The sequence below is a fragment of the Thunnus maccoyii genome, chromosome 14 (assembly GCF_910596095.1).
Source record: "Thunnus maccoyii chromosome 14, fThuMac1.1, whole genome shotgun sequence".
NCBI classification, from domain to species: Eukaryota; Metazoa; Chordata; class Actinopteri; order Scombriformes; family Scombridae; genus Thunnus; species Thunnus maccoyii.
The window spans coordinates 17,506,427-17,532,447 of NC_056546.1; the positions used below are offsets into that span (position 1 = coordinate 17,506,427).

Below are 26,021 nucleotides of genomic sequence, written 5' to 3' on the forward strand. Positions count from 1 at the left end.
CTCAGTAAAGGCTGCTCCGCTCTGGCAGGTAATTCATCAATGACATTAACTATACATGGTGCCCCATTCATTTGTTCTATTACCGCCGGCACCACGTTGAAGATCTGAAACTTTTTGCAGTATTTGGCGCTATTCTTAGCTTCTCGCCTTTAAACACTTAATTGGATTAGCCTCGCGGTTTGACAGCGACAGGTCAGAGCCACCAATAGCGGTTGGCGTGAGATCAGCTACACCGATTTAACTAATCCGTCTGACGCCCAAAGGTGCGGTGGATCCACGGCGGTAGGTGCGCTACACAGAAGCCTGAGTAGGACGAACGACCTCGGCCGAACGAGTGGATTGTAGCCTGCTGTCGTAGGGCTGCTCCCCCATAATGATCATAACACTGCGGGCTCTCTTCGAACAAGGGGTAAGAAACCGTAGTAGCCTTGTCTTGCTGCGGGAGTCGGTGCTGGGACGTTTATCCATGCCGCTTCCCAGCGCTATTGCGCGCAGCTTGTCTCTGCAGGCCCCGGGGTATCTGCGCAGGGACAAGGATAAATAACAAGCATCCAGGGCTGTCAGGTGGGTGCAGGGAGAATTTAAACTACTCAGCGCTAAGTTAACGTAATTTTACCTAATGTCCTTATTCAATCACATGCCTTCGCAGAGCATGTGTGCGTGGATACCTTCAGTGTTGTAGTGTATATGAACTGGTGGGGGAACTCAGGTGGTACCCGAACTACTACTATGCTACGGATTTCTGCGGAACCTCTGCATGTCATAGTCCGTCAATGATCCCACTCTTTAATATGGACAAGGGATAAAGTATATGTGCTAAACCTTATACATAATGTCAAGTAGCATATTGCTGAGATGATTTGCAAATAGCCTTCAATTCATTGGCTATTATTTATGATCACTGCAGCATAACTACAGTTTACCCTGGAAATAGACAATACCAACCTTAAAGACTTTCATATGGACACTAACTGTCTGACTACCTATATCTACCTACCTATAACTAACTAACTAATTAAATAACTAACCTCAAAGCTGTTAATGCTATTGCTCTTCAGTTTTTATACACACAGTTCAAGAGTCTGACTTGGCATTTTTGTCTGTTTCCCAAATGAGTGAAACTGAAACACACAAGTTTTTTCACTCTGATTACCATCATCAGTAATGTAAGAAAATATTTTACAGCATCTGAAAACACTTGGATTTCACCGTTGCCTGTTATTTTGTGTATGAAAAGACTTGTCAATCAAGAGCGATCCAAGTTGTTACTCTTAGTGGTAGGACTACCCTTTTGCCTAAATCTAAAAGAGAAGAAACCACGAAAAGGCATATATTACTTTAAACATTGTCTCTTTATATTGCATTGTGTTTCTTTCTTAATGCCTCTTGTGTTTTATGTAAAACACTTTGCATTGTCTTGTTGAAAGGTGCTGTAGAAATAAACTCAAAAACATAAAGAAGGAAAGAAAGAAAGAAAGAAATTTAAAAATTGTCCATGTAAAAATGTAAAATGTGTCCATAGTTGACTGTTTGGCTTGAAGGTGTGTGCCTCATTTAGCCCTGCATGTGGACATTCAGCTGTCCTTGTGAAGGATTTTGCAACACAGACAATATGAGGGGGGGAAATGGGCATCAGTTCCCAAAACATTCTGTTTTAGTCACAGAAAAATGTGAATAACTTTTTGACCTGTGTGCTCAGTGACCCTTAAACACAAACCTGCTGCCTGGCACTCCCTCTCTGCCATTCTCTTTGTCACTGGAAAGAGAATATATTAGATATTGTATGAAAAAGCAAGAAAATATGCAGCCCCATCTCTCAGTCCTTATTATGCTATTACTGTGCATGGCTATAACATTTAATGTAGCTCCTGCAATGGGCTGTTGGACAGAAATATGGTCAATATCTCTAAGTGGGCTGTGACTGATGCAGTATAGGAGCTATATTTTCAGTGTGGTCAATATTACCCCTTAGCAATAGATTTACTGCAGGCACGTTAGAAAGCATTAAATAACACTTAATTTTTTAATGTTTTAAACGGAAGTGGATGTCTTTGCTTTTTGGATAGATAGATAGATAGATAGATAGATAGATAGATAGATAGATAGATAGATAGATAGATAAGCAGGCAGGCAGGCAGGCGGAAGGAAGGATGGATGGAGGTGGTGGGTGTGTCTCTGTGGATGAGTGACGTGCTGCTGGGACACGCATGCCCCGTGCGCACTGCGCGTCCTGGCCTGTCAGTAGCAGCCAGATGGAAACGTAGGCAAGTGAATTTGGTGAGGTCATGTATTTTTTTAAGCCGCACAACGGAATAAATCATCCTTCACCGGCGGCATAAACAAAAGTAGTCCGCTGCTCCGGAACATTTCGCCGCTGATCGGACCGCGGGGGGGATCGATAGTTAAGATTTGGTGACAGAGGTAAGATGAGGATTCGCACCTCTGCTCCACAGACGTGCTTATTGTTTGGTCGTGGGGGAGGGTCGTATGTCGTTTTGTGTATTGCATGCTGCTTTACCGACGCGGTTGTTGTTGCGGGGTTGTTACATTGTAGCTTCACTTGACCCCACAATGCTTCCTTTTCACGGTGCTACATTGTGACCCCCGTCTGTACACAGCGTTCAGGCTGAGGCAGTTGTAGCTATAACCACCACTGACTGCGCACTGTGCCTCACTTAAAGGCCCTGTCATATCGCGACATGGCTGTCATTATCAACATAATAATGTCTTCTTCTCGGGGCAGTGTCCCGCCTGCGCATTCAGGCTTTTATGTGTTAGCTGTTTCCCGATGCAGCAGTCCGGTCATTTACCTGCTAGCTACCTCAGCTCTGCTCTGCCGTCGACAAGACGAGGGGTCGTGTGGCCAAGGTTAACACACTGACATCGAAATGAAAATAAATAACGGGTCGATACTGCTCCACTCCTCGGTCTCTGCTGTTCTTATGTGCTCAGGACATGTAGCAAGACAATTCCCTCTATTTCAGTGCATCTTTCTCCGCCCTGCTTGTAGCCTAAGTGTTGACTGAAGGGGTGAAAAAGGCTGTTTCAGCTTTTGACTGGGTGCACAGCGGCATGTACGACTGTAATATGTGACAGAAGGTGTTTCATCCGTAAATTGGATTAAATATGTTTATGACTGATGTATATTTATTGGGTTTACTTGTCTGCTGAAGAGGGATGCATGTAAATAAGGGACGTGTGTTACAGTTTTCTCCCAATGGGAATAATATGACACATTATTATGTGTGTGTTACTAATTTTAATGTGGCCTTTAGTGTCTGTTTTATGTTCTGTGTTATGGAGAAGAAAGCTTATGTTAACATGTGATGAAAAAGTGACAGTTTTCCATGCACGTGTATGAGAATTTGTGCTATTTTGAGTGTAATATAATTTAAACACCATTGTCAGAATATGATTAGTGCTGGAAGCCATTCATTAAATCATTACGACAGAAGCAGCACAGGTTCAAGTCATTAGAAGGCAGCACACTCTAGGAATGAGCCTGCTGTATTTCTGCTTTTGCAGAATACACAAGGTACTAGATTTACTACGGCTTCCCTCCTTTCAAATCCATCCACGAGGTCCAGAGCTCTCAGGTGCTGCATGAGACTACTGAAGTGACTGCTGCATAAATACTGCAGCTGACACATAACTGCAATCTAGTAGTGTGTAATTGATTTCAGAGGAATTTGTTGATGCAGCATGTAGTTGTAAGCATCAATACTTGTTGTTTCACAGCGGGGACATTAATATTAACAGTGTGCGTGATTAAATAGGAATTGAGGGGATTGAGCAAAAAAATATCATGCTGCTAAGACTATTACACAGTTGTTCTCTTCCTGCACTGACTTGACCTTAATTATTCTTACGGATTTTCTCAATTCTAAGAAAAAATGACCTTACAACAGAGCAACAGATAACTGCACATACCACCGACAGTACTAACATGTCATTCAAGCCGTCATAACTCAGTGGAGCGTAATTGTCTTCCTGTCTGTATTATAAAAAGAAGTCTATTTTCATGTTGTGAGGGAGGTGGATGTTATGTATGTCTATGTGACGTTGGACGAACAGAAGGAGAGCTGACTCATTTTATTCTGGCAATTATATCCCTCATATGGACCGTGTGTCGGAAGAGTGAAAGAATGGGGAGGGTGATTACGTAGCTTATATAAGATCTGAAGAAAGGAAAGGAAGCTGACGTTATATTTTTCCTCTTTTTTTTAGATTTCAGGTGCTCTTATGTAATATGAAAGATGTTTTGGGAACATCACGCTTGTCAATTGGCATCTCTGTGTTGTGTCTTATCTGGGCTCACAGCCTCTTGGTGTAACTTGACCCAGTTAACATGTGCCTGTGGAAGACCCGCTTCCAGAACTAGGTTGGAGTCCTGGGCTGGGGTCCAAACTCGCAAGCGTTCGGGCAGGAATTATCACCGGGCTTGGTTTTCCAGTGTGACAGAGTCATTCTGAGAGTCATATTTCATATGATGGAGTAGACCTCCCCATGGCCCTGCTGTTCTGCCGCCACTGCTGATGATATCAAATCTTCCATCCTGGTGTGTTTGCTGACTTGCCGAGATAAGGAACCGCAGTGCTCGCCTCAAGTGTGAAATTCAGCAGCGTCTTTGCTCCTTCGCTCCTAATCTGCTTCCTCGGGAACAGGGATTTTCATTTGACTTTCTAATTTTCACTGGTCTTCTCAGCAGCTCTTGTGGTATATGTGGTGTAGTGAAACAATATTTAAATGTGTGTCTGTCTTTGTGCACACAGAGGACATTTTTGGATGCGCAGAAAGCAGTAATCGAAGATTTCGCCATGAACAAAAACAAGAGAGAAAGAGAGTTCTACAGCCTAGACGTCGGGGATTCGACGTTTACGGTACTGAAGCGATACCAGAACTTAAGACCCATCGGCTCAGGAGCTCAGGGAATTGTCTGGTGAGTGTTTCAACCTCATCCATATTCAGACAACAGCCACTTGGTGAAATATGGGTCACTGTTTCCAGGTCTGTGCTTCACCAGAACATTAACGAGAGTCAAAGAATATCTCAGCTAATGTCGCCTCGAGAAGCTTCTGTCGTTCTGCTTTATTGCTGTTGAAACTGAAATCTGTGTGTCAGCTGTAAAGACTTGTACTTCTGAGATTTTCTTCTTTTCTATGTGATGTTTAACACCTATTATGCTGCAGCTGTGACCATATTTTGAAATTATTTACATCTTTTTTTTTTTTTTTCTTCAGCTCTGCTTATGACCAAATCCTTGAAAGAAATGTTGCCATTAAGAAGCTGAGTCGGCCATTTCAAAATCAGACCCATGCCAAGAGGGCGTTCAGAGAGCTAGTCCTTATGAAATGTGTAAATCACAAAAATGTAAGTATGCAACAGTTACATGAGATTACATTTCACCACATGGAGTTTGATATGGGTAAAATGTAAATGGTATTTGTATGCATGTCTGTGTACGACCACATCATTCTGATTCATGTCATTTTACACCCACAGATCATTGGCCTATTAAATGTATTTACACCCCAAAAATCATTAGAGGAATTCCAAGATGTGTAAGTAAATCAATATGAAGTGTAGATGTACTAGAGTGTACTTGTTAGTGTTTTAGAACATATGTGCTGTTAATAAAATTGAATTCCTCTCTCCTCTGTGTGTGTGTGGTTGCACGCTTCTCTGTCTAAACTGTTTTCCCTCTGTCAGATACTTGGTGATGGAGCTGATGGATGCCAACCTGTGCCAGGTCATTCAGATGGAGCTGGATCACGAGAGGCTGTCCTATCTGCTCTATCAGATGTTGTGTGGTATCAAACACCTCCACGCTGCCGGCATCATTCACAGGGTAAGCATCAGCTGACCATGACTAGACGGGCTAATGCTGGGCCAGTGTCTCGAAGAGGAGCTGTTAAACCTGCCGTGACACTTGACACTGACGTGGAAGGGCAAACAGTCGACTGGCACACCGTGAGATGATGAGTGTAGTCCTATAATTATCAACAAAACCTGCGCTGCAGAAAATCTATTGGACATAGTTATGTTACTTGAAGATTTCTTTCAGGTGGAAAACCTTAATTTAAAGCTATATGTCAGCCAGCACACTTAATGGAACGCTCCTGAGAAAAACATTGAATTTCTATCAGCTTTTCTGAAGCTAATGTGAGCTGGCACCGATGTCTGACTCCCATATTGAATAGGTGGGCGAAAATGGATCAAATAAACAGCCGTGAAAACGAACACATTCACTGTGATTTATTCAGGAAGACAACAACTCACAATGGGAAAACTACATTTGCACCAGAAACATGCCAAGTTATGTCTTACAGCAAATGAAAATATGGCAGTAAAAATATAATGACTAATAATAAGACAATATTATGTCAATTGACCGTGACTAGTTACTGCAGTAATAGTCTTCAGCAAAAGCTTTCAATGGGAACATAACAAAATATTTTAAGTTAGAATGACAAAGCTGCCCTTTTCTACCCCCCAAAGAAAGAAAAATCAAAACCAATGTTGTAAAATTTCACCGCATGATTCTGCTGGAAACTGCAAATTTGAAAAGCCTTTGCTACTAGCAACCAAAACACCTGTTTGTACTGCAGAGAAACACGTCTTAAACAAAAGTAATCTTTGAAATAAATAGCTGCAGCTGGAGTGGAAACCTGCAGGCTATCAACCGGTTTTAGTCATTATTGATACTGTAACACTGTATTCTCATATGAGAGACTGTCATTGATTGAACAACACATCTGTAAGCTGTAGATCTTCACACATCATAGGAATATTAAAAGAATCTTCAATTTGTTTTTAATGTGTTTGTCTTATTGATAAAAAATTACATGTAACAAATGACATTCTTGGTGTGTGTTCCTCCTGTAGGACCTCAAGCCCAGTAACATAGTTGTCAAATCAGATTGTACACTGAAGATTTTGGACTTCGGCCTGGCTCGGACGGCCGCCACTGGCCTCCTGATGACGCCATATGTGGTTACACGTTACTACAGAGCACCAGAAGTTATCCTGGGCATGGGCTACCAAGCCAATGGTCAGTGCTTATATACGTATCTGTCACTCATTCAATCTACAGCCTCAACCCTTGTTGATTTTCGAAGCATTAAAAATTAATTGGAGTTTCACTGCAGTGCAGTGTTTACCCTTTTTTCTTTTAAAATCCTGTGTCAGATCTTATATAACTTCTATGTTGCTGTTACTACTGTGAATATTTACTCAAAGCAGCATGATGCTTCTGTTCATAATGCTTAATGGGAATTTGTACTAATGCTCTGCTCACTAACTAGCCTCTTACATGAAACTAACTTGTTGTTGTGCATTCCTCTCACCTCTTACTGGCTTTGTTTACCGTGTTCCGCTTTACTAGTGGACATATGGTCTGTGGGCTGCATACTGGCGGAAATGGTTCGCCATAAAATCCTTTTCCCAGGACGGGACTGTATCCTTGGCTCTTTTATCAATGCTTCTTCACATTCTTAACAGTCTTTGTGCCTCTCGACTGTCACATCTTTCATTGGTCAGTTCTTGGCATGAATACATAATTTTGTGCCAAGCCATGGAGAATTGTTAACAGCCGAAAATAGGCCAGTGTCCTACGCCTTATTTGAAGCTTTTTGGACAGTCATGAGCTGTACATTTTCATCAACATGTTTGCTGCCTCTCAGATATCTGGCTGCTGCTGCATGGTCTACCATTCTCAGTTCCACACACCACTCCACCGCCATTCTTTTTGTATTTGTCTCACTTTGTTTGTTGTTTTTTATTTGTGCTTTGTTTTTCTCACCATTTTCGTTTGCATGTCCCACCTCCCCGTCATCTAAACGTCCACCTCCAGTGGACGTATGGTCAGTGGGCTGCATAGTGGCCGAGATGATCAGGGGAAGTGTGTTGTTCCCCGGCACTGATCGTATCCTTCCCCATCATTGATTGATTGATTGATCACTGTGTCATCACTTCATTCTGTGTGAAGAGATCCAACACCATTCCTACAGTTTTTTCCTTGTTTCACTCTGCCATTCATTTCCAAAGTTTGCATCCAACAAACATGACCTCCATCATTGCCGTGCTGCACCCATCCGTCAAGCAACATTTGACAACACAGTATATTTCTGCAGAAGTCAGAGGGTTGTAGTTAATTAAAAGAGTATTACAGTAGCTATGCATTAGCTGATAGAATGGCTGCTTCAATATCGGTGATGTGATCAAGGTGATGCGTGTGTGTATACAGTAGATGAACTGTCGGTGTGTGCACCTCAAAGGAAGTTAAATGTCATGCTGCCCTACTGGTGTGTTACAGTGCGTGTGAGTGGATAGTGTTTGTGTGGCCTTTTTCCTTAACATTTACACTTCAGACATCGACCAGTGGAACAAGGTCATCGAGCAGCTAGGCACTCCATCTCAGGATTTTCTAATGAAGCTGAACCAGTCAGTAAGAACATATGTAGAAAATAGGCCACGCTACGCTGGATACAGCTTTGAGAAACTCTTCCCAGACGTGCTCTTCCCTGCTGACTCTGATCACAACAAACTGAAAGGTAGTGGGTTTTTTTTGTCTGTGTTATCAACATATCATGACCTAAACCATTCAGAACTCATTCATCAAACCAAGCTTGTAGAGTTGTGATTAATAGCCCAGCGCCTTATCTTTTTGTTACCCAAAGCAAGCCAAGCAAGAGATCTCTTATCCAAGATGTTGGTGATTGACGCCTCCAAGCGGATCTCTGTAGACGAGGCCCTGCAGCACCCCTACATTAATGTTTGGTACGACCCAGCTGAGGTGGAGGCGGTAAGTGGTGGATCGCAGATGGCGTCATATGAGATTTTGATTACATCACTTGGAGTGGAAAGTTGGCATTGCTCTTGTATCACCAATGTGCCACTCAAGCTGTTTTCTCTTTCTCAGCCCCCTCCAAAGATCCTGGACAAACAGCTGGACGAGAGAGAGCACACTGTGGAAGAGTGGAAAGGTTAGATAACATACTAAGATTCTTAACACTTCACTTTTCACTGTCCGTTTCAGTTTGGTATTTAACCCACAGACACTTGGAGCAGCAGAGGAATGAACCATAGTGCCAGGACTGATGCCTAAGAGGTCTCACTCAGTAATGTTAAAATTGAATAGTCTATACTATATACATTTTATTTTGTGCAAATCACATGTGATTACAATGAAAAAGAAATGATCATCTGTGATTAGCAGTTTATCATAGGTGACATGAATATTATATATTATGTGACTCCAGAGAAATCCATTGGATCAGCCAATGGATGTGTAAAAATGCAGCCAGTTGTTTGTGGGTATTGTTGCCGGAGCTGTGTATCTACTTTATTTTTTCAAAATTATTTTCACATATGCAGCATTGCAGCTTCCAAATGTGCAATTCATGATGAGGAAAACTAATAATCAAAATTTTAAATGACTGAAAAACAAAAGAGCTGAACTAAAAAAAACAACAAAACAAAAAAGGGAGGGGGTTTCATTAAATAGGAAAAACAAGTTGGATACTGCACATATTATGTGCATTAAATATACTCACATTCCCAAAGTCCATATCTTCTATATCTTCCATATTCCCTTATTTGCAAGTCACTTTCTCCATAAGTTGTGCTTGAAATGTACTTTTTCATCTAATTGAATCTGGGGTTGTGGGGGTCTTTTTCCACCCTTTTATAATTTGCTGTGATTTTCAGAATTCTAAGTAAATCATTTTCATCTTGACTAAGTCCAGTTGGAGCTTTTCCCAGAATAACATGCTCGGCTCTGAAATCCCTTCTTAAAGCCTCTCGGTGTTTTCCACTGTGAGGAACCTGATTCTGTGGAGCAGGGGAGGACTTGAGATTGTGAGGAAATATCACTTTCAGTTGTGCAGCAGGATGAGCTCATCCTTAAACCCTGCCAGGTGATAATGACCCCTCACTCATTTTTAGAAGGGTCACACCAGCACAGCCTGTCAAAATTAGAAACATGATGCTGTTTGGACTGTACAGTATGCAATACACTGTGTACGCTGTGTATGTATGTGTGTATCAAATGTGATTTTTCTCTGTCTCTCCCGCCCCACTTAACCCTCTGCTGTTTGTTTGCTTCGTAGAGCTCATTTATAAGGAAGTGAGCGAATGGGAGGAGTGGACGAAAAATGGAGTGATAAGAGGACAACCACCTCCTTTAGGTGAGTAATCATTATAACTTTTGGAGATATGAAGATGTGGATACATGGAATTATAGTGAATATATTTTTTTGTTTGTTTGTTTTCTTTTTTAAGTTCAATGAAGGCTTTTATAATGCACACAACCCAGTAAGCACTAATTTAATGATTTGCATATTTATCCTAGATATCTAGATTAAATCTAGGCAAAATTTGGTTGAAAAGTTTTATATTCATATGTGTGCATTACATATAACAGTTGTTTTAACAGAAGTTCAGTGACTATATTTCAGTGTGAAGGAGGTACTAATACTGTGTTGGAATATATAATTTAATGGTTAACTGCAACTGAGAGATCTGAACAAATTTTTCTTTTGCACTTTAAAATAATTTACCAAACAGTTTTGATTATTTCACACCAGGGATTTTATATTTGATTTTTTTGTCTGTGCTCAGATGAAAAAATGAGGTTTATTAACATTTGAAGCAAAATGTGATGACGGTTGTGGGATTGTGTGCTTATTTTACCAGCACTGTCAATCCTGATGAAGCATATCATCTTTTTTGGATGTTAAACTGTCTATAAATTACTTTTCCAGGACTTAAACTTTGATTATTTTTGATTTAGTCATTAGTATTTATTCTTACTGAGAAATACTTAAAACCAAGTATTTAGGGACTTTAAAGGAATTCAAAGTTTGTGTCACTTTTAACATCTGCATCGTTGTCGGCAGTATCTTGTGTATTTCAATGAAACCTATGCGTTGACGTGTGTTTTTCGCAGCACAGGTGCAGCAGTGATCGACAGCCCCCCTCAGCCCACGTCATCCTCCTCCTCTTCGGCCAACGATGTCTCGTCCATGTCCACAGATCCCACTGACCAGAGCAGTGAACCCACCATGACCTCTGAAACAGACAGCAGCTTGGACAGCCACACCTCTCTGGGTGCTCTGGCCTGCTGCAGATAACGCACACATACAGCACACACACAAACACAGAAAAGAAAAAAAAAAACCTTCCTCATCTGTGCACCTACTATAGTGTGTGTGATGGGAGAGGATTCAGGCCAATGGAACTTCTCATGTTAGTTTTTAGAGCTGCGCTTTTAATGTACAGTTTGTTTTTATTGCCCCTATACTACTGTAAATGATTGTGGTTTGAAATTGTATCATTATTACTGTATTTTTGCTGCAAAGAATCAGAGTATGTTTTGATGTGAATCTGTGATGTATGTGATGAAAGAGAGGGATTCGAGTGTAGTTTACACATAGCTGTTTTTTTAGCTACTGCTACACAGTAGGGTACCATACTGTTAGCACTGAAATATTATGTTTAGTATATTTTTGAATTGTTCTTTTGCCATTTTTGTATAGTTTTTGGGACATTTGAATGAACCTACACTAATGCTCTTTTATTCAGTAGACTATAGCATATTTCATGTTGGATCTTAATGCAAATGGATGATTTTTTTTTTGACATTTTTCTCATCTTTCTTGTAGAAAGTGTCCCTTATTTCTTAGTATTATGTCACCTCTGATTGTATGCATTTTGACAAGCCGTCAACTGTTATCCCCCTCACCCTGATATTGAATTTCTTTTTTACTCTAGCATACTGTAAAACTGACTGCATTTTAACTAGTTTGTTTATTTAGTTGTAATTTATAGGTGACGGTCTGTTGGATGAGGAAGAACAGGGTGAATGTAAGTGAATAGAAATGTGGCATAGTGAGGAGCCGATGATTGCTGTAAGCGCTGTAACAGATTAATGTAGGCCACTTCACTGGCTAGAAGGAGTGCTGTATTTGGAGACGGTCATCAGAGACTAAGCCTAAATTAGTCACTTTACCCTTTTGGCAGGTTCTTTCAGACGTTATTCACAGCTGTCTGATGTTTTAAGATATTTAATTTAAGTGCCCTTACTCAGTTCAGTGATTTTTTCAGTCCTCTCCGTGGCAGATGCTCTGTGGTGCGTCTTTCTGGGTTCTACCTCACACATGCACACAACACTCAAACACACAAGTTTTTGAAGATACAGTATGTATATCATAGCACACATCATTTGAAAGGAAAAAAAAGATCTAGTTTTTTTCTGTATTTGTTATTTATTTATTTATTTCAAGCTCAGAGGCATCTACTGTATGTAATGTACATTTCATTCAGAAGTAATATTTATATGCATTTTGTTTCATATTTTGTTTTATTGTTTTCTGTGCAATATAACTGATAGATTAGTGTAGTCAGTGATCTGTACATTTTACTGTAGATGTATGTATGTTTTCTGAGAGTCAGGAAACAGGCATTTGCAGCCTGCCATGGTAACCTTTGGATGTATTTGATGGCTCAAATTCCCAACCTGTCGGGCACTCCAGGCAGTAACCCCTTAGCATCAGCTCCCAGAATGCACTTGGGGATAGTGATGCATGTCCTGACCCTTTCTGGGCCACATCTCCACTGACTGTTGTGGCATCCTCTCTTTTTGTGGTTTTCCTCTCCTCCCATCTCCTCAAAATAGAAAAGATAGAGTAGGCTACGCATGAGTTTTCTCTGAGCAAATCTGGTTTTAGTGCAGGTATATTTAGAGGAAAGAAAGGAAAGCCATTCAGCACTACTGGAGTGACGCTGCAGTCTTCTGATGGGTTAGCCAAACACTGATGGCAAAGAGTTAACCTGTGTTTTGGTAAGGCCAGTTGTGTGAATTTGGATCTGAAATTGCCTCACTAACAGACCAACTATATACATCAGAAATGGAAACTGTCTACCTTCAACTCCAGCAAATAAAAGAGTTGAATTTTAATGTCTCACTTTGTTTTTTTTTTTTTTATTGTTAAGTTGACATTTCTTGCAATACTATGAGTTCTACGAGGAAATGAACAGGGTGTGTATGGGAAGACTTTACTATACTTCATATCATTAATAAGGCTTTTCATGGTCTCTTACAGAGGGATTCACTCAATAAATAATTATCTACATGATCTATGGCCTAGAATAGTTAGGAATATTTTGTGGAATGGTAAGATGAGAGGTGCTTGGTCCAGAGGAGTTCTTGTTTGGCACCGGCACTGGTCAATGTAGGCACATGACGGCCGTACTAAAGAGGACACAATGGCAAGTAGTACTGCACTCGAGGTATTTGGTCTTCAAAGCTTTGGGGCTGGCTGGTCCTCCCAGTAATCGAAGTTCCTCCTCTTCCTCTGATGGACCAGGTGAAGGCAGGTTGGTCTGGTCTAGTTGGTCCGTGGTGTACCTGTAGTCAGATCTCCCAGGGTTTTGAAGAACTCCTCCATCTCCTTCTGGAGGAGGATGTTGCGGTTCTCTGCATCTTGGTGTGCCCTCTCCGAGTTCCTGAGTCGGATCTCCAGCATCTGGAACTTCTTCTTCTCTTGGTCCAGCTCCTCCTCAAGTTGGTTTACCTGGGATTGGTATTTACAACAGGAGTCCTCCAACCTTAAAGAAGAGGGAAAGAGGTTATAACTTACACATCATGCTGATTTTGGTTGGTAATCTGACAGGAAATCGCAAGTTATTCTTACTTGTGAATACAGGTCTCATAGCTCGTCCTCTGTTTCTTCAGTTCTTGCTTGAGCTCGGTCACCAGGTTTGTTAGACCCTCATTTGTTCCAGTGAGATCATCGTCAGTGCCGCTTGTGTTGTAATCCAGAGCAGTCGGACTGTCCCTCACCTCTGTGGGTCTCTCTTGACCCTGCCCTGATTTCACTGCCTTATCACTTTTCTCTGGGTCGGTCAATGAGATCTCAAAGGAGGTCCAGATGGAGGAGTCAGCAGGCAAGCTTAGACTGGAGGGTGCAACGTTGTCATAGGCAGACAGTCTGTGGGATTGGTGAAGGGCTCTGTGAGAGAGGGATGTTCGAGAGGAGTCCTCATCAGAGTCTCTCTGCGAGTCCTTAAGTGAAAGAGTGGTCTCTTTAAGGGAGAGGGTTGAATCCTTCAGAGAGTCTTTTAGTCTTTCACCGGACGAGGTCGTGCGCCTGTGGGCTCGCAGGGACGACAGGCCATTCATCAGCCAATTGCTCCCACCAGCTGCTGACACATCCCCTGCTGACCCCACTATTTTTCCCCTTGGCCCCCCGGAAGCTGCACTGCCCTTGAAGGAACACCTCCAGGAAGGAAGAGCTTTGGACTGTTTACTGGGGCTAACAGCTACTTCACCTCCACCTTTTCCCTCACTTTTGCTATCTGCTTTCCCATCCACCTTCTCTTCTGTCTTACCCTTGGTTTTCCCTTCAATCTGACCATCTTCACCCTTCTCAGATGTTGTAATGGGGCTCGGTGCAGTTGGGTTATTGTCTGCAGAAGGGGTAGAAGGTTGGGATTTCTCTTTAGGAGTTTTCGAGATGGTGCCTGAGGAGGTTGGTGGGTCAGTGTCATCTTGTGAGAGCCATTCCACTTTGGAGCGTTGGATAAGACTCTGCTGTTGCTGTGGGTGGATCTTGGTCTCAGCTTCAGGTTCTTCACGCTGGTAGAGTCGGGAGTGTTCACTGATCAGCACAGTCATCAGGTGCTGCACCTGTGAACTTCCTATATACAATAAAAAAGTATAAACTTGCCAGAAACATTTTGTGGCCTTTAAATCAATATGTATTAATTTTGTCACATGTTGACATTATCACCAACCCTCCATCATGGTAACTGGATCCTCCACTCGGGGCCGAAGGATATTGGGTCCGAACACAGTGGCCAGGTTCTGAACACTCATCTTATTCTCATTAGAGTGGGACTGAACTTCATCCAGAAACCTGCTCAGACAGGAAACAACCCATGTGGGACTTTTTTTTTTTTTTTACAATCTTCAGTGTTGAATGCACCGCTTCAAAATAGGTCTTCAGTCAGTAAAATTCAGCCTCATAAGAGGGGGACTGAGTCACTATTCTGGCTGGTGTGTGGGCTCGGCTATTAATGTAAATGCTGAAGGCAGAGGAGACATGCAATTATGCACCGTCAATCAGTGTGATGCCACTTCCCCTGATGACGAGTATGTGGGTGTAATGAATGTTATTTCTCTGGTATGACAGGGTGACAAATCCTCAATCGTCAAACAGTGAATAGGAAATAGCAGAAACAATAAAACCCATCAGTCACATTAGTGAGCTTCACAACTACGCATATATACAGTGGGGAACAATACAGTGCTTACTTACTTGCAGATGTATTTAAGGAGGTTGTAGTTGACCTGAGGAAGGGATGTCACCTGCTTGCCTAGCTCTATGATACCCTTGAACAAGGAAAAGACATGTTAATTGCCAAGGCAAGAGTTTGGAAATAGACCAGTGAAGTGAAAGGCAAACATTTAATTACCATTTCTTTATCCTTGGTAAGTATCTGAGCACAAGAGAGAAATTGTGTGTATTTGGAGAAAGGGATTACAGGCTCAGGTAGCTCCCGTATGTACAGCTTCAGCAGTGACGCCACTGTGTGGACATCTGTGGTACTGTAAGAGACAGAGAGTCCACATTACAGAACACTACATGGATTATAGTTTGGCAGGCTCCTATAGATAAAACACTCCCTCCAGCTACTTCACCTGTCAAATACTGGCTTCTCGCCACGGTCAAATGCATCCTGCAGTTCTCGCACATGGTTGGTCTGTCCGGGTGCCCTGAAGAGACCCTCTTCCTGGAGCCCATGTTCATGTATGAAACATGCACACTGTTCAACCAACACAGGGACTAGTCGCTGGGGGCCACATTGGCCCTCATATAGCATTGTCTCCTCTAAGTGCTGCCCAAACACACCTGTAGACACACAATACAACAATGAACACCAATCAGGTCATACATTTCTTTTTCTATGTGCACCCAGAGACCGTCAAGGGGTTTAGTCCCCTCTTTTGAAGTATATGAAACCTCATTAACCTTAAAACTTGACTGTTTTGTACAAATTGTCATACTTGCATAAGTTTCTGTGTTTGGCTACATAATTTATTTATTTAATGCAGGCTTTTAAGAATCACACCTCCTCCAAGTGGGGCCCATATAGCTCTGCGTATGGCTCTGACCCATTCCTCCATGTCACTCTGAGAGTTGGCCATCAGCAGGAAAGATTCGTGGCTTATACCTGTTCGATCCTTTTCTCCCGTTCCCCCTGAACACACAACCACATTACATTACTCGATCTGGATCAACAGGACAAAATGACAAATACATTTCAAAAATACTGTGCTTCAAATATGAAGAATCACACACAGAACAGATACCACACTTTGCTATAACAGCAACCACCATCATCTGTAAACTGTTTTCGATAACCTTATTAGCTCCAGCACCCCTGTAAAGTACAAAGAGGCAGCCATGCAGCTCTGCCTCTCCTTCCTCTGGGTGCACACAGCTTGATACCACCCGGTTTGACATTTTAGTGTGACATTTTAGTTTATTTTAGTTTAGCTTTGATTTACGCTAAGTGAAATGTTCTCCCTTTATGTGATTTTGCAATTTCTTGCTTTTGAAGAGGTGCAAGCACTACTCAATTTCAGATGGAACTAAAAGTATTAAAGCTATGTAAAATGTTGTAAACCTTTTAAAAGCAATCCAAAAGACATGGTAGGGGTTGTACTACATATGCCTTGCCATGTAGGCTAAATATCAGTACCTGCATTCATTACAAAGTCCTGTGCTGTGGTGCATAGTGTGTTGTATGTGAGAGAAATGACCTAGAAAGAGTGGTGTTCCCTGTGGACACTAGCACTGCACCATGCCTCATTCGGTCTCCTTTCTCTTTCTGCCCAGGGCCTTTTCCACTGGCTCTTTTCACTGTGTTATTTTAACAAACTTTCTCTACAGTGACTTTAGAAACCATCTCACATAATAAAAAAAACCCGCTGGTGTTTTTGCATGTTTTATCCCACAACACAAAAATGTGATGTATGTATGTGTCACAGAGCCAGAGAGGGAGATATGTGCAATACTCCACAAGACGGACACAATAAACTCTTCTCCGCATGAGTGTTAGTGTTTGCACAATACATCCCTCTCTTTAATAATCAAAAAATGTACTCTACTTACTCAGGGTGTTGGTGAATTTGCTGCAGCAGTGGCCCATGTTGGACCTGTGCGAACAGTGAAAAATAGTGGCTCCAACTGAACAGTGGCAGCCCTTTAAAAGACGTCCTTTCTTTCTTTCTTTCTTTCTTTCTTTCTTTCTTTCTTTCTTTCTCTCATCCACGCAGGCCCTCTGATCTATGCAGTACTGTACATACTGTCCACTGACCGTAATCACGCCAACCCCATGCTGTCGAATATGAATGAATAAAGTCGTTGTTGAACTCTCAGACAGTCACATCCTTTCTGCTGTTCTGCATATTTTGTTCATGTATTTCAGCCTTTGAGTCATATGTAGCTATTGGGTTAATTCTGTTTTTCCTTTTTTTTTTTACTTTGACTCTGGGTCAACAAGGTTTACACAGAGGATATGAAGTGCTGTGTGTACAGTATGATTGACATTTCAATCATCATAAAGAGATATTTCTGTAACTTACTGCAAACCTGGCATCAGGTTAGTGAATACTATAAATGTTAAAGTTTATGTGGGAAATTATATTAGATGTGCTTTATCATACCTCAGGGTTTAGTGAAACTAAAATTTCAAGTAAAAATCACAAGTGAGCTGAGTGTTTTTCCTGTTTGGCACCTACATTAAACAGATGGCGCAGCATCACCTGAACAAGGCATACTTACTCACTTTCTTACACACTAGAGTTGTCATCATGCCAACCCACCTGGAACAATTTCAAAAAGGTGGCGACCAGGCTCGTCCTGATTGGCAGGCAACTCATTGACCTGACTACCCTGGAGAGGAATACAACCCTGGAGGAGAAAGGGGAGGAAGGTGTGAGATGGACAGACGCACTGATAGACTGACAGGCAGGCAAGCAGGCAGGGGGGAAACACATATCAGTAGTATTCAAGGGCCAAACAAGAAATCAATTAATGTTTCCGGACCTGGACGTGTAGTGCATGTTAAACATCATAGAGTTCTGAGTACACTGGACTCTGGGCATCCGTCCAACAGAGGGAGGTAATAATGATGGAGGGAGGGATGACTCAGGGAAACAACTCAACTTTATTTTAGCCCACTGCTGCTTCCTGACGTACTCGCATTTCTGATCCCTCCAACATTGAGAGGGTCAAAGGTCACTCACTAAGTGCTTACAACAGAACCACAGGGCAGCTAGTTACCACATTATCAGTCAGACAGCAAGTGTGTCAGGGCAATAACAACAGCTTTAATGGGCAGTGTGGAGTCGTCTTAATGGAAGGTGAATTTTGTGTGGAAGATGAATGAATATCATATACTGTACTGTATATACAGCTATAGTTTGACACCAAAAAGACCAAAAATATAATAAATATGAGAGCATGCAGTTTTAAAATCATGCAAGAGTGCTTAATTTGACTAAATGAAAAAATTACATTTTGTCTCCTGATTTAAAAGAATCAATAAGCTATTTTCAGAATTGGAGAAAAACACAATGAATAGACTGTCCCTGACGTAAAATACTAATGAGATGTATTCATGAAGCTTTAATATGTATCAGGCTTCAAACCAGAGTTAAACCAAACATACAGCAGTGCAGTCTCCTGGGCCAGCAGGTAACATCAAATAACTGTTTTCTATATGTGTAATCGTGGCAAACCATTGCTTTTGTTCTGGTGTTACCTGTGCCTTAGTCTCATCCTGGTCCTTGTAGAAATACAGCGCTTCAGTCCGCAGCACAAACCAACGCAGCTGCCAGTTTTTCATGATGCTCCGTTGTCTCTTCAGCCAGCCTGCCTTCAGAGCTTTCTCCTGATCCAAAGGAGAGCAGGGCCTGGAGACCCGGGACAACTCGCCAAGCACCATGCTCTTGGACCGTGCTGGATGGACACACACAAAGAGGAAAGGAAGGATTAAAAGCATTACAGCGAGAGTGAGGCAGAGAGCGATAAAGAAATAGAGAGTTGCATAAAGAAAGCAGATTCGTATTATTTTGGGATTTCCTCTCTTTGTTGTTTTCCTGTGATTCTCAGAATTCACCCCAAGATGATCCACAATCATCATTTACAGAAGTCTCCCTTGGGTACAGCTAAGTCCACAGGCTTGACTATGCATTCAGATTTACTCTCAAGGCAAGGCATGGCCTCCATTTTGCAGCCTGTATCTATTCCAGTATGTTTCGTTATGTGTTTCTGATTATAATTGAGGCATATGTTATTTCCCATTTCATTGCTGTGCAGGAAGAGGAGTTCTGCTTTGGATCAGGTTGCGCTTTAACTGCTACAGACTGTATACAAGCATGGATTGCATATTAACATCTGTACTGTATGTCAAAGGTGTAGAGCAAAAACAGCGACAGTAGAGTAATCCCTGGGGAGTTGGGGGGGTGGTTAGAGATAAACAGAAGGCAGAGGGAGAGGAAAGAGAAATCAATGGCGTCTTTTTTCCTGTTAATTGCATCTTGCTTTCTGCTGAGGACAGCAGGGAAGGTATCTGTAAGGGCCTGGGCTGAAATCTCTCACTCCTATTTCCTCTCTCACTCTCGCTTATCAGCTCTCTGTCTGAACTTGTCATTTCATTTCTCCCCTTTCTGGATGTCCTTCATTTGCAGAGTCATGATTGCTGAGAAGGGAGACCACATGAAGCAGTCATTAACAAAACTGTATGCCGACAGCCGAGGCAGGCAGAGCGGGATCTAAAAATACAGAAGACACGGTTGAATCTTGTGCATCTTTAAAAAAGAGGCAGGAAATCTAAGAGAGGAACTGGGTTGCTCTACTGTCAGCAAAGATGTATTAGAGTACAAGGATCAAATCATTATCTTATCATGAAATAATGTTATTAAAAGTGCATTGCCTCATGTCAAGTAAAAGTAACAAACCATTATTAGCAATATTATCAACAAAATGTCCTTAAAGTATCAAAAGTAAAAATACTAAAAATACTAAAAGTGCTAAACCAATTATTATTACTGATGCATTAATGTATACATAGCATTTGACTGATGTAGTTGGCTGATAGTGGAAGTAATTTTAACTTCATATAGATTGTTAGTTGGTTAGTTAGTTTTCCTTCCTAAAACATCCAGAAAAATCAAGACCAAATTTGATGATTTTATTAAAAAAGTGTAGCCCTTAAATCATCATATAATGAGAAATAAAACATGACACGGATTTCATCTTCAATCTCTCTTCAGGAAGATCAGTGTTGGGTAGTTTAGTCTATAACAGTGCATCATATTTTATAAGCTGATCATATGCTTCGTATATAAAACCTTAATCAGTAAAGAATCTAGTATGTAGTGGTTACTATAGCTTTGAGACAAAAGGAAATGGTTACTCTGAAGAAAAGTGCAAGTTCTTTGAATTCATACTTATGTACAGTACTTGACTAATTGTATTTCTTTACATTCCGTCACTGATAATAACTTAACTTAATAATCAAATTTTCAATCTTGTTTTGTTGGCCATCTAATATTAGAATGATTGCATTTATTAGATTATCCCAATTTATGAGATTGTTAGATATTAATCAATATCATTTTCATAAACCTAATGTATTATTGGCCAATGAGTGCATAATAATATTTTGTAATGATTTATAATTTAAAGGTTACAGCAGCAAAACAGGGTCTAATCAATGAAATATTTAGCCAATTACAAAATAGCATTAATATTTAGGCATTCACAGTAATTCTGCAACTATAGTACCTAAAATGGATCATATCTTGTTGACTAAATCCAATTCAGTATTAATTTAAATATCAGTATACTGCCAATAGATAATGGAGCAATGTCTCAACCACATCTGATTGCGTTTTATTGAGTTTTAGCCAATAACATTTTCCCATAAGACTCTACACTACTTATCTGCTTTAGGATTCAGGTCTGATATCCAAGCTTCTGAGAGCAGATCCAGCTCTGTGGTGCTGTCTGAATTTGCCCTGAATGATGTTGCATAAAAGGGTCAGAGGAGAGCTGAGCTGGAAATCTAATCAAAGGAGAATACCATTACAGTAAATGAGAGATGGCAAGCGCACAAATGTGGCGAGCAAAGTGAAGTGACTACCGCTCTCTCCAACTGTGCTCTTGAAGGAGAAAGAAGCACTTCTCCTTAACGTCATCTTTTATGGTCTTACTTTTATGGCTAGTCTAGAATAAGATAACGACTTGCCAGGGGAGGAATGATACACCAGTCCTGCCCCAAAATACACACACACTTACACAGAGGAATATGGGTTCTCGAAGGTGCTGTTAGGAGATCTCAAAAACTGTTATTCCTGTAAGGGAGGCCTCTGAAACAGCAATTTGGGGACATTCTCCTCTGAAACCCTGACTAGTCCAATTCTTTTAGTTGGATTGTCACAACTCCCAAAGCAGGCATGTGCATTGACAGACCTTTCTCTCTGGGGGCTTGGCCTCCTAGAGAGAAAGAACCCTTTTTCTGGGGTGCTTTTTAAAAAATAAATAAATAAATTCTTGTTTGTGCACAGCCTGCCCTGCCAAACAGATACATTGATCTGAGTCAAATTATCAGGTAGGGAAATAAGTGCTCCCTGGCAATGCCCTCTACCCTCCCTCCTGGTTCCCTGCTGCAGCGGAGAGCACTGCTATAGACTGAATCATCATGACATTGTGCTAACAATCCATGCTAGCAGTTGATTTGAATTACGGCGATATGTGAAATTGGCAAACTTATTTATTTCTATTGTCATAAAGATACATAACTAAACAATAAGAGCTGGATAGGGCGCCACCACTTAGCCTTGCAGCCAATTTTTCCCAGTGGCCACTTGTTGTATTGCAGTGAAAAATCCCCCTGCGGCCCAAAAAGCATTTTCCCCATAGAACACCATTGTAAAAGAGACGCCTGTAAAACTGTTGACAGGAGACCTTGAAATCCAAACAAGGTCAATTATGACTCTGTCCATTATGAATTTTTGATCCATGGAGGTCCATCCATGGTTATATTTGTAAAACTTTCCTTGAGACGAGAAAAGCAAAAATCTGTGACGTCACCATGATGTAAAGTCTAAGGGCCGAGCGGGAACTCGCAGTCAGGGCTAGCATATGCGCCAGGCGAGCAGTTCTTATTGGACTGAATAGGTGACATTTTCAGTCCAGTATCCAGCTCTTGTATTACATCCATGAGTTCTGTTCTGATTGGTCAGCTTTCCAGAAGCCTGCCAAGGGGCAACACGTATCAGAATAATGTTATGTTACTGCTGATGCAAACCCAACATTTCCTGTTTTACTGTTTTATATTAAAAGCTTTTAAATGACTAAATAACGAGAGACTTTTATTGTAAAGAATTTATAGGAAATGAGATGTGTTCCTCACCGATTAGCGATGCTTTGCTAAAAGCCGGTCGACACAACAACATATTGATATATTTGGAGCTATTTGTACAATGGATCAGTTAGAAATAATGCAGGGAGGAATAGAACAAGCAGATACAGCCACAGTGATGATGATGTTTGATGAAGAGCTGCAGATGACCAGCACACCTCCCACAGGTAAACTACCTATTTTAGTTTGCCCTGTTGTGTAATGGAAAAACACTCATAGTATGCCAGCTTGACTCAAGTCATGATTTGGTGTGACTACCCCCAAAACAATGGAAAAATGCCATAATATTAGCGGAGCAGAGCAGTGAACTTGTACGCTGTGCATGGAGCAGATGACCATGTAAAAAAATCCATCACAAGCCGATGTCAGCTCAGGCTGAAAGTAGAAAAAAATATTGGAAACTGAGCATTCAGAACAGTCTGAAGCTGGTTCTTCTCACTCTCAGGGATCACTTCTACATACGTTTACCTCATTATTTGACACTTTGGCCATGTTTAATATGAACATCTGACATTGTAACATTATATATATGACTGAAAATAATAGGTCCCCTTTAAACAGTAACTGCATAATTTTGATTGTAGGCTTCTAATGTAATAACATTTCATTCTACTAGATATTCACCAATGACAGCCTACGGACAGACCCCCACCCTCTACTGTGACAGGAAGGCATAGCAGGTATAGATATGAAAAATGAACAGTGTATCTATATCAACATCTTTTTATTGACCATTATTACTGAAGCAATTATGCCTTCTATCTATTTGGACCACTGACCCTCTAACATCCTCTGTACGTCCCTCTCCCCGAGCCACCTGAAACAGCGTGCGCTGGTTGTCTAGCAACCACCTGCCACGAAGAGCACAGCAAGTATTTATACTCTGCATTATGATAATGCCTCAGTGCTAGGAGTTGTTGGTGTGATTTACAGGGTCCATATTCATCTTCACACAGTCATGTGAGAGGCATGTATATGTCCCAACTCCCGTGGTCACAAGTGGGTTTTACCCCGCCTTAGAGGAACTATGTTTGACAGTCAGCTGTTGTGATGTACAGGAGTAGAAAGCCCGGCATTCCCCTCACCATCTCTGATCTAGGCTGTCACCTGCTCTAAACCATGCCAACTAAAAACCAACCAAATAGCCTGAATTATTGGACTAAACCCCGAACAAACAGAGGTGTAGTCGTGTGTTCAGGTGTGAACATGTCAGGAAGGAGACCATTTTTGGGAGAATTATTCTTCTAGCAGCCATGTTTACTACAACCCACAGTGTCCCCATCAAGATAAAATCTTCTAGGAATGAGGAGGGTATAATCAAGACATGAGGGATTACATCATCCAGTAGTAGAGTCTGTTAACTCTCAATGAGCACTGGAGCACAGCAGATAAAGCTTCAACACTTCAGATCATGCAAGAAAACTCAGTTCATTGCTTGTAACAATAGTCACCGGGATGCAGATTCGGCTCTAGTATGGCGCTGTTACACCTTTTTCCTGTCATTATCAATGAAAGCACTGACAACAATATTGATGGTACATTATTACAAAGGCGGCAGGACAGATGGAGCTCTGCAGAGACAGCGAGTGAAAGAAAGAGATGGACTGCAGAGGGGACAGTCAGAAACAAGAGAGCAGGGAAAAGAGAGAAGAGAGGATGGAGCGTAGAGGAGGGATGGAGAAAGGGGAGGAGGGACTGTGCTTACCCCGGCGTGCCTGTTTTATCTTGGGGCTCAGCATGGTTACCGTTGCTGTGCTGCTCCCTCTCACAGAGACATGACTGCATCCCTCTGTTCACACACTATTCCTTGCACACATACACACACACACTCTCGCGGCTGCCTCGCCCTGTTACTCCTCATCCTCTTCGAGCATCTCGCTCCCCTGGCTCACTGTCTTGCACTTGGACACTGTCTCTGTCTGATTTCTCTCTCACACACACCCACACACCCACAAACACCCACACCCACACACACACACTTACAAGCACTTAACACCACACTTTCCTCATCCTCCCCTCCTTCCTTTTCTTTCACTACCCCCTTTCTGTCCCACTAGCCTGGCGTGCTGTTGTTCTCACATACCTAGAGCCCTGCCCACTCTCTCTCTCTCTCTCCCTCTCTCCTTTGCTCTCTGTCTCTCTGCCTTCTGCTGCACACTTTCAGTATCAATTTCTCACTGTCTATAAATATGTCTGGTTGCTTGTCCTCTGTCTTGTCACCCATTTCTTAACATTGGCTCCACAGTCTTCACATTCCCTCCCATTGTGTGCTCACGGAGATTTGATTATGGTCTCATCTGTACCTGAAGTACAACCTCAAATCAATACATTTGATTTAACTGACACCATTTCACCACTAAATCTTTCATGTTGAGCAGCAATGTCATTGCATTGTCTGTACCTATAAACTGTTGCAGATGTAGTGAATGATAAACCATGAGAGAGGCTGATAAATTTGAATGGACATTTGCTTAAAACTGACAAAACCCAACTGTACAGCACTCACACTTAGTATCCTGACTCATTCAGTCAAAGATTTACTGTCTGAGGGGAATTGCCACATACTACTCAGTCACTCACTCTGTATTGGTGAAAACCACAGCACTCAAGAGTGTGATGTTCTTGTTCCTATTCTGCCCGGCAGGATTTTAGTGGATGTGATAAAGCAGATAAATGCTGCAGCTCAAGTGGCCTGAGGAGACTAAAACGCAGTATAGAGAAACTGCTAGAGGAGTGAACTGACTGAGCTTTCTCATAAGAAAATATAACCCTCTCAGCACACACACAATAATCAATCAATAACAGATGGTTAACACTACACACTGCCTTTGTGAATGCTTTATAAAGGAGTTGCAGTTCATGGGTGATGACATAAGTTTGGCAATGTAGTGTTTTACTTTATGAAGACCTTATGAAAAGCATACTCCATTAAATGATCTCCAAAAGGAAATACAGAGCACCCGGAGACATTTAAATGTCTTAAAATGGGAGATTAATTTGCACAAACATCCAGCTACACTGATCACAGGCAAAAGAAAAAGACTTATCATCTTGCTTGGTATCATGATCATAATAGCAAAACAAAGTTAAAAAAAAAGGTGCTTTACCTGCAAAATTCTTTAGTGTGTCACCGGTCAGCGGAATCTTGGATGGTTTCATGCTAGTGAACCCTTTTCCAAATGTTTTCTTCTCCACTGGGGCCATTTCTGGAGCCGCAACACACACACAGACACTTTCCCAGTCTGCACAATGGCACTACTGAAATCTCAGCCCTATACTTAATTGGTAATCGCAGAGAAACAATCAAATGACATTCACATACCCTAAGAGAAAGGGCTACTATAGTTACCATCATTAACCAACAATGATGTGTGCTTGAGGAATGCTGAAGTGAATGTGTCTGATAGAAGGAAGGAAATAAAGATGGTCATGCAAGTATTACTTGCCATGTCATGTTGGATGGGCAGACGAGACGACTCAGTCTGAAGCCAGACTCTCTCTGTTACACACAGTCCCTGGCA

The 26,021-nt window shown here is 41.5% G+C and overlaps 2 protein-coding genes across 6 annotated transcripts; one reads left to right on the plus strand and one right to left on the minus strand.

The window, feature by feature from the left end:
• Positions 1-290: 290 nt before the first annotated feature.
• mapk8a (mitogen-activated protein kinase 8a) lies at positions 291-12,228 on the plus strand. Of its 5 annotated transcripts, none has more exons than XM_042434462.1 (12): positions 291-409; positions 4,773-4,939; positions 5,241-5,370; positions 5,503-5,561; positions 5,710-5,848; positions 6,886-7,051; positions 7,385-7,456; positions 8,370-8,552; positions 8,679-8,803; positions 8,921-8,984; positions 10,110-10,187; positions 10,954-12,228. In XM_042434462.1, exons 1-12 carry the CDS (start codon positions 374-376, stop codon positions 11,130-11,132), a joined length of 1,398 nt encoding a protein of 465 aa, XP_042290396.1. In that variant the 5' UTR covers positions 291-373; the 3' UTR covers positions 11,133-12,228. The 5 variants fall into 5 exon arrangements, with proteins under 5 accessions (XP_042290396.1, XP_042290395.1, XP_042290399.1 ...); XM_042434461.1 differs by lacking the exon at positions 7,385-7,456 and adding an exon at positions 7,853-7,924; XM_042434465.1 differs by lacking the exon at positions 7,385-7,456 and adding an exon at positions 7,853-7,924 and having other exon boundaries at positions 10,949-11,050.
• A 764-nt stretch (positions 12,229-12,992) lies between these two features.
• Positions 12,993-25,675, minus strand: arhgap22 (Rho GTPase activating protein 22). The gene is made up of 10 exons (XM_042434459.1): positions 25,608-25,675; positions 18,835-19,031; positions 17,894-17,981; positions 16,135-16,263; positions 15,704-15,914; positions 15,478-15,610; positions 15,321-15,394; positions 14,797-14,918; positions 13,695-14,700; positions 12,993-13,608 (listed from the first exon to the last, which is right to left on the minus strand). The coding sequence occupies exons 1-10, from the start codon at positions 25,657-25,659 to the stop codon at positions 13,389-13,391; spliced, it is 2,232 nt and encodes a 743-aa protein (XP_042290393.1). The 5' UTR covers positions 25,660-25,675; the 3' UTR covers positions 12,993-13,388.
• Between the last annotated feature and the right edge of the window lie 346 nt (positions 25,676-26,021).

Bases quoted from the DNA above. Each gene is read 5' to 3' on its own strand.
- mapk8a (XM_042434462.1), top strand. From the start codon at position 374: ATGATCATAACACTGCGGGCTCTCTTCGAACAAGGG. The intron at 8,804-8,920 runs GTAAGTGGTGGA...TCTCTTTCTCAG, and splicing joins ACCCAGCTGAGGTGGAGGCG to CCCCCTCCAAAGATCCTGGA. The intron at 10,188-10,953 runs GTGAGTAATCAT...TTCGCAGCACAG, and splicing joins AGGACAACCACCTCCTTTAG to GTGCAGCAGTGATCGACAGC.
- arhgap22 (XM_042434459.1), bottom strand. From the start codon at position 25,659: ATGAAACCATCCAAGATTCCGCTGACCGGTGACACACTAAAGAATTTT. The intron at 15,395-15,477 runs GTAATTAAATGT...TCCTTGTTCAAG, and splicing joins TTACCAAGGATAAAGAAATG to GGTATCATAGAGCTAGGCAA. The intron at 14,701-14,796 runs GTTGGTGATAAT...TATTGTATATAG, and splicing joins TCCAGTTACCATGATGGAGG to GAAGTTCACAGGTGCAGCAC.